The sequence below is a fragment of the Hoplias malabaricus genome, chromosome 3 (genome assembly GCF_029633855.1).
Source record: "Hoplias malabaricus isolate fHopMal1 chromosome 3, fHopMal1.hap1, whole genome shotgun sequence".
Taxonomy (NCBI): Eukaryota; Metazoa; Chordata; class Actinopteri; order Characiformes; family Erythrinidae; genus Hoplias; species Hoplias malabaricus.
Genome location: NC_089802.1, coordinates 35,097,684 through 35,110,191, shown reverse-complemented (window position 1 = coordinate 35,110,191; position 12,508 = coordinate 35,097,684). Strand labels below are relative to the sequence as shown.

General features: G+C 35.8%; 1 protein-coding gene across 11 annotated transcripts in view; it reads right to left on the bottom strand.

Moving 5' to 3' along the window:
• The window catches only part of pcdh15b (protocadherin-related 15b), a 323,490-nt gene that overhangs the window by 187,249 nt on the left and 123,733 nt on the right, over positions 1-12,508 (bottom strand). For all 11 annotated transcript variants that reach the window (XM_066663505.1, XM_066663496.1, XM_066663499.1 and 8 more), the window contains one exon: positions 5,726-5,838. In XM_066663505.1, coding sequence (XP_066519602.1) covers positions 5,726-5,838 — 113 coding nt within the window. The remainder of the gene's footprint in view (positions 1-5,725; positions 5,839-12,508) is intronic.

Here is a 12,508-nt window from a genome sequence, read left to right as displayed (position 1 = left end):
TTAATTAATTTTTATACTGAAATCACAATTTAAAAGAATGCAACTTTCAAACCGCAAGAGTTTGCAGAACTACAACAACTTTAAGAAATACAACATCAATTACAATGTTTCATTAAGCTTTAAATTCAGATATTTATACTCTACATAAGAATTAGATGAGTCAGAGGCAGCCAAACACTATGCTGTGTACATGACAACTAAATAAAAGCCTTTCACTTTATATTCAGAGTTACAGCTGTTACTGTGCCTGCACACCGAAAGCAACAAAAGTGATCCGACGACCAGAAATCATTCATTTTCAGTGAGAGTCAGTGATACTGGGCAACTTTGAGCGATGCAGCTATGAGAGACGCGAAGTGGGTGATGTTCAGCTCTGCTCAACTTTATGCAAATGAGCAGTGACACGCAGCAGCGACTACCAATCAGAAAGCAGTCTTCATGTTCCCCCAGAACCAATCCACTCACTTTGGTTCCTACTGAAGATTTGTTCCTTTGTCAAAACATCCCAAACCGCTTCCGGAATTGTTTAAAGTTAAATAAAGTATACAGTATGTTTTGTTGTTAATTAATGTAAAAAGTATTTGCTTTGAATGTTTAAGTAGGGAGACCTTTTAAATAAATTATATTGTGCCCAAATTACAGCTGACATTTGAATAAAAAATAATGTTCAGTTATTGTTACATAAAGAAAATAAACATAGCTGTAGGTTTGTAATTTCTGGGGTTTGTTTAATTAATATTTTTATTATAAAATGAGGCTCTGATAAAAGATAAAAAGTCTAGTCAAGGTGTGCAAGCACAGTAAAAATCCGGTCAGCCTCCTTGATTATAAAATCAGGCCTGGACCTTGATATGCAGAAAATATATTAAAATCACAATCTCTATGTTGATCTGAAAACATTGCAATTAGATATTTACCCAAGTTTACATTGACAACCCTGCTTGAAGAGGTCCAAAACCAATTTCAGTTCACTTTGTGCATGTTACTGGCCATTTTATGGTACACAGAAGTGGATTTGTGTGATCTTAAGGTCAGTAAATAGGATTGTGAAACATTCAAACACAAAGGTACAACAAAGGTTTTAAAGTCCAGTCCAGAAGACATTACGTTGTCTTCTCCAGAAGAAGAGTTGAATATTTGCAAACAATGACAGTAGACATAGATAGTATTCAGCCTAATCCTATAGTAAGGCCTAAAATCACACAGCTCATACATACCTTAAGATTATTTTAACACAGAATGCCTTCAAAGTTTACTTCTACTTACATCTGGCCTTCAAAGCCTGTGGTAAAACCTGATCATTCACAAAAAAACCCAGCATGACTTACTCTTTTAATGAGCTATTTACTTTAATCTACCACCATGTGTACAATACCATCAAGCCAACAAATTGATTTGTGTTTTTCTCTACGGAGGCATGGTCCTGGTTTCAAATGACGTTTCCATGCCTGTTTAGAAATACTTCTCTAGCTGACTAATAGGCATGGGGATCAAGACTCTGTAGGAAAAGCAGAGACTGCTTAAAGAAAACAAACTTTATACAACTGTCATTCTGATGTTACGTTCCAAGATAGCAATGCAATGTTCAGGGTGCTTAAGATCCACCTCGTTACCAGTTCTAGACAAAAATAATTTTGATTAAAAAACATGTTTCCACACCATTTGTTAGTGTAACAGTCTGTTTGTGTGCTGGAAACCAGTCTAATATGTTTATGGAACACTAGTCACAAACAAACAAACAAACAAACAAATAAATAAATAAATAAATAAATAATAAAGGCAGAGAAACAGCAGAGATCCCTCCAATTGTTGAAAAACATGGAGTGGATGTTGCTTTATTCCTGCTCCATAGGTTGGTTATTTTGGCTGTTTCAGATTATGTAGTTCGGAACTGACTCTAAATTCAGGAGAATGCTAACTACATGAAAATAAATACAGTCCGAAAGTGCTACAAAACTAAACAAGAGTTACAAATTACTTTTTTGCTGTAATTCACACTGTGAATAAAACTTACACACAAGTTAAACTTTACCCATGTACAAGACAAGATGTGCCGTTTTTCTCCTCAAACCTACTGTTCTATGCAGAGCTTCTGAACGTAAAGAAACCACAGAGAACTGCATCTCCCCACAATTGTAGACGTGGCCTTCAAGGCTTTCAATCATTAACACAAGCAGCCTTTATCTGTCTGACATAATATGCCTGTTTTATCTGTTCTTCTGTTACAAATGTGAATATGTTATTGCAGATTGATATGTCAAGAATCTTATCTAGCAAAGATAAAAACTGTAGAATGTATAGATCTTTACTTCATTTGCATCAAAAATCACAAGACATTAATATGAATATCACACGAGTAATTTCTTTGTATGTTTTCAGTCTGTGCAAAAAGTTATGAACAATATTTACTGCACTCTGAAAAGAAGAAAATAAACATATTTCATATAACAAACTTAAAATATCTTGTGATACAATGAAAAAAAAAAAAATAAAAACAGGTGAGCACTGAGAACTTGTTCTATAGGCTGACACAACATTAGCTCCACTCATTTTCTCTCATGGCATTGTGCCCTGACTAAACCTACCCCCTATATTTTGCAGTAGCAATAAAGGAGAGGGTTGGGCAACTTGATGAGAGTTTAACGTTATCATGACATTAACACTGCCCACAATGCTTGGTTCACTAAAACAGAGTATTAATCCTGTTTAAATGGAATTAGTGTCATGACAGTGTACAAAATGTTGAATAAAATAATTACACTGAAGAGTTCTTAATGGCAGTTTTCAAGTGTGCCTCTTCTAGTGCATTATTTCTGTATCAATTAATAAACACGCTTAAAAAATGGCTCTGATTTTGATCAACTGCTTAACATTTAAACCATTTGTACTTGAACTGTACTATGAAGTTAATTTGATGCATTAATATCATATATGATATGCAGCTAATGAAAACAGACAAATGCGGTCTCACCTGTCTTTCCCTTATCCAACTACTTGGGGATTTTCTAGCGGAGGATTTATATGTATATTATATCTCTCTACTTCGTATATTATAAAACAAATAAAACAACAGTAAATGCATCACCAGACCTGAGCCTTGACGTGACCAAATCTCAAGATGACAGAGCCTGATTCACTAAATAAATAAAAACATTGGGTTGTGTGCATGTTGTGAGAACTAGTCTGAAGAATATAGAATGCATATAGAATGCACTTGCATATAGAATAGAACAAAACCAAACATCTACAACTTAAGAACAAGAGTGTGTGGGAAGCTGACTTGCCTTGATTACCTGAAAGATTTTTTTCTATTACCTACCTATTTATAATACAAACCAGGAACCAGTTCACATGCTGATCATGTATTATATGACTGATTAAATGCCTGATTACTGTACACATTTTTTATTGCTTTAAAATATAATATATCACATTTGCCTGACTACCTTTGATGTTTATCTGGTCCCAGTTTAAACAATTTCCTTTTGTCATCATCATTGGTGAAGAGAGCGCTCAGAAACCTGTAACTTGTGAAAATCATTCCTCCCCCTCTCTTTTGGACCTTGCTTTGTGAACTGGTGGAGAGTCATGTTGGAATAGGAAGAGGTCATCGCCAAACTGTCCCACAAAGTTGGGAGCATGAAATTGTTAGAAATCTCTTGGTATGCTTAAGCAATTACAGTTGCTTTCACTTGAACTAAGGGGCTGACCCCACTTTTCCTCTGCAGTCCAGTATGCATTAGTTGTTATATTTAGCAATGTAAACACAGCGTTGCTATTGCTGAGTTCAGAAGGAAGATTACATTGTAATAAATATCATGACTAACTCTCTTAGTCTTCCTACTCCCTCCCTCACACACACACACACACACACACCTCCTGTTTAATCTCCTACCTCACTTAGGCTTACTATAGCTGCACTGTATAATTCATTTTCTCTATTAAAACCTCAGTGTCCGATGTTAAATCTCTCCTGACATTTTACTTAGCAAATTAAAATATTGTAGTTCAAAAATCACCAAAACTATACTGATATATTATAATACAGTAAAAAAATAATAATAATAATTTCCTCATGGCAGGTTGTCATGTATATCACACTACACATTTGTCTCCCTCCCAAAAATACAAGGACGTTCTAGAGTTCTAAATTTGCTGTAGTGGCTATATTTCTGTACACAACTCACAACTAACACTATAAAAATAAATATAATATCACTGCGCTGTTCTTGCACTGACTCTTTAATTTTACAATTAAATATCCATTATTAAAACCTCTTAAAAAGGGACAATGTGATTGTAACCCTGATTAGTCACAAATGCTGATGACTTTGATTAATTCATAGAATCACAGCATCTTGAAGCCAAGAATCTTAGCGTAATAATATGGTTCAATTTGAGATAAGCTGAGCTTGGATGGAATTTTGTCAAAGCTTGGGTTTTTAAATATTATTGCTGGCTCGTTCGTGTTAGTACAGACTTTTTTTTTTTCCCAGACAGGTCTGATTAGGACACAAAATATGAGGCTGTGGTCAGCCATTTGGTTGACCTGAGGTTGGATTTAGACACAAGCTCAGTTCAAGTTCAAGCACAGATTTGTTGTGCTCAGGTTTGGTATGGGTCAAGTTTGCCTCCGTCAGAAAATTCTCAGGCTGTAGTCCAGTTCTGATTAAAATTTCCAGCCTGATTAAAAGTGTAACATACACAACCCATAAAGCATTTCTGCACAGCTCCATATCTCAAGATGCAGCCTACTTCTTCCCTTTGATCCGGTTAGCATCTAGAGGAAAAGCTTCCAGCTGGAGGGTAGTTTCATCCACATATCAGTTCATGTCCACCACCACACACACCCACATACACCCCAACACCTGCACTCAGTATGAGGTGTCCAGTGGCTTGCACAATGTCCTTTATGGATCATTACATTAAAGCACTAGGTGCTACATTCCACTCTGACGCAAACAGCAGTATAGATACATACTCCATGAATTACATTCATCTTAGTTTATCTGTAGGATGAAGTTGGAAAATAGTCTCTATCTATCTCTCTCTCTCTCTCTCTCTCTCTCTCATTTTTGGCATCCCCATCATTTTACTTGCTAATTTGCTTGGCTGAATTTCTTCTAACACAAGCTGTAAATTCCCACTGCTGAACTGACCATACTTTAAAAGAAATGTGGGGCACCACTTAGATTCATTTTCCATTTGTGCTCATTTCTAAAGCCTGCAGTGCTGAGCTCTGAATTCCCGTAAAACAAACGCAACACAACAGACACACCCCTCTTTTTTTTATTGACTAACAGCAAATGGCGATGTGGTGATAGGACGAGCAGTAAAAACCAAAATGGTTAGTAAAATTCAGCTTGAACTTTATGTCATTAAATGTTACTATGACCCTCTGCACACCAAGTGCTCCATGGGGCAAGTAAACCTTACTATACCCACTCCAAGACCTGCAGGGGCTGATTAAATCTCCCCATGCATGATCCAAAAGCTCAGCAGGGTGATTAAAACGTGCTAAGTCTGCTCCAAGAATTCACTATGCCCCCGGGTGACATATATACTGTATATTGCAGTAATGTTTGGAAATGGTATGATGTGACACAGCCCAACAGATGAAAATCAGTTACACTGTTGATTACAGAAATTTTTTAATTTGTTCATTACAAACCTGTACTGCAACTGAATTAAGTCATGAATTGTGAGTTTATTCAACCGTCTTTACCTTGATCACCAAATCAAATCGCTGGTGCTGCTCACGGTTGACAGGCTGCAGTAGTCTCAGTTCAGCCGTGCTGCTGTTCAAGGAGAAGAACTCTGCATAGGATGCTGGTTTACCTGCAGAAGACAAGATAGAAGGGAATGGATCATATGAGATGAGTTCTTTGGCACAACTATTTGTAAGCTTTTTCTTTTTCTCTTTTTGGCGCCCCTTCCAGGGTGTCCCCCCGCCTGGCGCCCAGTGATTCTGTGCAGGCTCCAGACCCACCGCGACCCTGAACTAGATAAGAGCTTACAGACAATAAATGAGTGAATGAAAATAATAAAGCAAAAATGCAATAAGTTATAGGAGTGTGTTACTCAAAATAATGACTAGAACCATGAGAATCATTGCAGAGAATGTTAATGTGTATAAAAAAATAATACACTGCTCTAATTCAAAGGTCTTTACACATATGAGGATAGGAAGAAAAGGATAAAAGCATGAAGAACAAACAGAAAAACAATTAAGCCCTGCAAATAAAATGTTAAAACTTTAAATGAAATGAACAAGGAAACAGAAGAGTTTTAAAACATTCCAGCATTAATTACTGACATCCGAAATGGGTAGTAAACAGCTAATTTGCTCAAATGCATTTTCTTAAGTAAAACATGTATAGGATTTGTTTACATGGGAATTATATTTTTTATGTATTTTTTTTTTTACTTAAGCATTTTAGTGAATATGTACTTTATATCAGTTCCATTTCATCTTTCCACATTCCTGATTCCTTTTTCTGTGTTTGATGCTGTTCATTTATCATGCTCCGTTGAGGCTTAGAAGGACTTCAGCTTATTTTACACCAAACTGTAAAAAATATTCAAATCAGTCAAATTGAGAAAAATAGTACCTTACAGTGACTTTCCAAAGCACACAAAGTCTTTCAAAATTGAGTTCTGCGTTCATTAGTAGATATTCACAATATTCAAACCTAGAAATTTATTTTGTTCTATCCTTGTGGTTTACAATTATATAACAAAGTTTAAACTTGTTTTTGGATCAGTTTTATTCTTCCCCAGAAACTTCTATTGTAGTTTCTGATTTTGATATCTATCTAAATTTGTGTTCTAATTCAATTTCAGAGTTTCTGAATTGCCCTAGGTAAGTATTTTGTTCCTAAAACATTCAGTGATTTAGAAACTACAACCATCAGTTTGAAACCATATTTCCCTGAAAAAAAGAACCAAACATTGTGCAGAAAAAGTATTATTTATTCTGTGTACACTGTAACAATTCCTACAAATGGACCACACTCATTTTTTTCTCACTTAAAACATTGGATAGTATATGTAATGATAGCGTTATTATATATAATATATATTATAATCTATATTATATATAGTATATAAGTTATATAATTTTTTGAGCTACATATATTTAAGCAAACATTACAAATATACCACTCTATCATAATCATGTCTTTGTGACATGAGGTCCTTTATCTGTAGGTGTACATACCTTGTATTAATTTATCCCCCTGTATTTAATTTCTATTGTTTAATTTTATGTCCTAATAATTGGCAGAAAACAAACTAACATAACCCACCTTAATGTCAAAGAAAAGTTCTCACATCATGACCTAATTTATAACTCATGGATAAAACCTTTCTGTGTCAAAGTAGAAACATGCATTTTATTAAGTAGTGCATTATATGATTTTGTTTTAATGTCTTCAAGAAGACGCATATGCTTCTGCAGCATTGTACATTCAGTCGTCTTTTCATCTGTGAACAGGGACTCATCTGCAGACACCTCTTCTATCCATTATAACCTGGTACCCTTGGTATATCCTGAAAACACAACAAAACAACATTTCCTCATTCTTATACAAGTTATTAAACTATTGACTGTGTGCTTTCACACACATAACAGTGCTATGTCTGTCCCTAACTACATGAGTTCTGACCTTCTACTGGGAGTGAGAAATATAACTCTTAAAGCCTGCAACATTCCCCAGATATGGATGTTTTAAATCATCATTCTGTCCTAAAACAACTGCAAGTCTACGCCCAGTTTTTGTGGGTACCTGCCCATTATTAAATGTAAGGGACAAAGACAAGAGGAAGTCTAATGGTGGCAATTGAAAATTGCAAAACACTGACCTGCAAGTCAAAACAGAGGAAGATTTTATGAAAAAAACAGTATATAAAAAAAGTACTATAGCATCAGTGAATACAATTACAGTGGAAATACCATAACCTGATATAAAACTGACTGGGATTTTCATTCCACAGCTGTGAATTGGTATGCCCCAGATAGCAGTGCTTTATGTTAATTCGCTGAAGATTTCACTTTTCATACTACTGTCCTCTTTAAAGCTGTATTTCCCTTTATTATTAAAAAAAAAATCAAGATGATGCCTGTGACAGAATATTATTATTATGATCTGCAGGTACACTATCAGTATCAGAAAATTACATTCATCATTACAAATATTAAGAACTGCAAGTGCAAAATGTGATTTGTCCCATTTCTGGCAGTAATTACTCTTACAAATCCATTTCGATAAAACTGGCACATTTTGTTAATTCTCTTGAAGCTTTAAATGACAAAATGTACAGAGAAAATATTTCCAATGTTTCACTGACCAACTTCACTGTATTTTGTAAAAATAGGGTAAAAGATAGACAAAAAAGGTTGCCACCCACTCCAAGAATCTTGAGACAATGGCAAAAGAAGAGTAAAAATTACATAGAAGATTCAAGTTTTGAAACATTCCACAATAAGAAGTTGGGTACACTTATAAAGGTTTATAAGTGGTTAAAATCTGTTTATTAAATGTTTTTTTGATTAGGCTGTAAACAATTTATAGGTCATTTATAATCATTTGCAACCTATATAGAAAGTGCAAAAGTGACCTGATATTTGCTAAACAGTGAAAGTGTCTGACATTTTACTAAACATATCAAAGTAAAAAATACAATGAGCTCTGAGTATTTATTCATATCATATGTTAAACACGTTGTCACTAATGTCTAAAAAGACATTCTGTTGGTTGATTCATGAAACTTGGTGGATAAATGGGTAAAATTATTAACAAATGATGAAGCCGACATGCTTAATATTGACTGATGGAGAAGACAAAGTAAAATGAGTATCCAGCGAGATCCGAGGTTTAACAGTGTAGGTGGATGTGGGTTCTCTATTTGGCAAACAACATGTCACTGTTGCCCTTTCAATCTATGTGTTATAATTGATTATTAATGACTTTTAATGCACTTACAAAATAATTTATTACCATTAATAGACAGATTTAAATCCATGTATAAACATTAATAAGTGTGGTCTTATTCTAAAGTGGTACCAGAAGGGCAATACATACGTTATAAATTGTTCATCTATGTTTTTACAAGAAAACATGGGTGGTGTTTCACCACTTGGTGCCACACTTTATGCGAGTGGTGTCAAACAGTTCTCTAGGCAAAATTATCTACTGTACTTAATAACTTGAAATGATTCAGAAAATCTGGAGCAATCTCCAGTGTGTGTGTAGGGCAAGGCCTGACATCACTGCTGAATGTGCATGGCCTTCAAGCCCTTACGCAGCACTGAATGACAAACTGTAACACTACTGTGATAAATATAGCCTCACGGGCTTGGGAGTGCTTCAGAAAACAGTAGTCACTTGTCAACCGCTGTATCAAAAAATACAACCTGAAACTCTATAGCGCAAGGAGAAAGCCATATATCAAATCTGTGCAGAAGCACAGCCAAGATCTCTGGATCCAAGCTCTGCTCAGATGATTTGAAAGACGGTGGAAATGCATGCCATGGTCAGAAGAATCCATGCTTCAACTGGTTTTTGGGAAAATGAACATCAATTCGATATGAAAGGGACCACCCAGACAGTATTGTGCAAAAGTATATCATGGTCTGGGGGGGTGCAACAATGTCTACGGTATGGGATGGGTGACAGCATATGTGATGAAGTACTATTGATGTGGGAGCATGTATTGGGATTTTAGAGTGTTAAGGTGTTTCCTGGTAAGTCCATGGTTATTTCAGCAAGACAATACCTGGCTACTATCTGCATGTGCTACACCAGTGTGCTTCACTGGCCTGTCTGCCTTCCAGAACTGCCTCATATGTCACATCATGAAAAATGAGAATCAGAAAACTGCTGTGCAGCAACAGTTCAGCTGCAAAACTATCTGTTTAATTCAAAATAAAGATGAGGGAACAAAATGAGAAATGTTACCCTGTTTCCCAATTTGTTTAGCCAGTGGTACAGGCTTGAAATTACAAATTTGAATCTACTAAAATATACTCAGTTTGGTTGGTGAAAACATTAGAAATTTTTTCATTGTACATTTGTTGGTTATGTACATTTACTAGGAATCACAACATACTTTTAATTGCATTTTGCAAGAAACCACAACTATTTTTTGAATGGGGTTAGACAGAAAACGAAAAATTTTAAATACACTATACTTGACAACCCAACACAACCAACATGCCCCAGTTCAACAGAATCATAAACGGAGACTAACCTCTTTAACAATGTTAAAAATTTTGACACTGCGTCATAGATTATTGTTTTTTATAAATGCAATCGGCCACAACTAGGCTTCACATTCAGCATATTTGTTTTACCAATGTAGGAGTAGACCCCTAGATTTCTTTTCCTCATATTTCTTATCTCTTTCTCTAGCTCATCAGCATTAGCTTGGAGGTTACTGCAATGTATATTTACATTCTTTGTTTGATACATTGTTTTTTTTTTTACTCAAGACTGCATCCTTCTTCTCTGTTCAGTATCCACAATCTCAGACTACATTTCCCTGTGTTATCTCCTTTCCAGTAATCAGTTTCACACTTCAGCTTCAATACATACTGGCATTTAATTACATCCTTTAATGTCTTATCTCTATATCATCCATCCTTCTGCATCATCCCTACATCCTTCTACATTCGCAATCACATGCAACTTTAATTACACAGATGTCTCTGCAAAATGCAGATCTGTGCATCCTTCTTCCATGGTACCTTTAATATTAGCCACTAACAAAGTCATGTACTATAAAAATAAACAAACAAACAAACATACAAACATTTGAAGTTAATATTCTAGAGAAAAACAACAATTATTCCCACAGTTGTCAGTTATAAATGTAGCAAAAAAAATATGTCCTTCCTTATGAATATACCTTTAAGGTAAAATGAATAAATAAACATAAACTGACAGTTTGCCCTTTGCCATGTTGTCTGAGGTCTGTCTGAAGGTGGTACTCACCAGTAAAAATGTGAAGCATCGTGCTGGAAGTTTTTCAGCCACAGGAGTTAGAAGACTGGATCTGCAGATTTTTTTTTTATCAACGTTCATGCAGAGAATGTTACACAGGCACAGCTTGGTCATCAGTCGGTCACTCATCCTGCAGTTAAAGGAAGACCAACCATCCTGCCTACTACACCATAACTGGGAACTGTTTCCTCCACATAAAGGATGAAATGTTTGGAAAACAGAGACGATATTGTACAATTTTTTATTTTTTTTTTGGCAAGAGCTCTGAGAGCTCTATCTGTGTGATGATGACATCCCATTTCTGACTTTAGGAGTGTCACAGAACCTTTTTTAGTGCCTGTGCTACTTGAATATTCAACACAAACTGATCTTTTGATAATCCTTTGGCAAAATACCCTGCTTCCCACCCATAATTTGATCTCTGATGCTTTTTTTACTTATAACTGTGTTATCCTTTTCAGAGTCTGTAATTTCAATTTTAAACAAGTTTGATTTCAGTTAGTCACACATATGAAGACATCAGCTCTACTGTGACTGAATGCGGTTAGTTTTGGAGGCAATGGAGGCAACGGTTAGTCCAATGGAGGCATATTGTGTTAAGGCCACTGGGAAACATGAGTCCTACTGCAATAGATATAAAGGTATAAACGTTAATCTCAGCAATGACGCAAACGATGCCATACAGCCAACCCCCTGTGTTTCACCTGTGTCCCTCTGTTAATTTATATTGAGGGCCTTCAAAAAACCCAAGACCCTTTTATCATGTTGGCCCTAAGCATTATAAATTCATGCTGAGACTTCTTCACAACTCACATTCTGGCGTAATCGTTACTCTTTTACAACTGCATGGCAAAATAAAGGCTTGGAAACTGTTTTCTTGATACTGGCAGAGATTCTAGGGGCTCTGGGTTTGTGGATATAGCAAAACTACAAAGATAAGGCATTAGATTCCAGCACAGGCACATGTGGGTGTCAAAATGTTGCTTTCATGACTGATGGCAGAGGCACGAATCCAGTGCAGAGTGACAGTTTCAAAAAGAGGTTGGTTTACACAGAATACGTGATTAACAGGTGCAATAAGACATGCTGCTGCAGTGTGCAATCAGATTTAATCCTCTTATTCTTGGTCAAAACTTTGTAGAAACCTGCTTGGCCAATGTTTCCACTGTGATGAGGGGTTTTAACCCTCTGGGGTCAAAGAACACGCCGGCGCTTAAATTACGACCATTCACAATATTTCTATTAATATTGATAGGGATAGCACAGCCCAGAAATACAGGTCAAACACTCTCTGAATGTGCAGAAACTGCTCTTTCATTTGCATATTATAGCGAGACTGTACACGATACTGTACATCCCGAGTTACCAGCCTATGTATAAGTGAGACACGCCTCCTCTGCCTCTCACCGTGTCTAATTGGTGGATTCGCTTGTTTTTAAGACTCTGATAAAATTTCAATCACCAAAACATTTCATCCACACGAGTAAAGAGATGTTTTCTCAAGA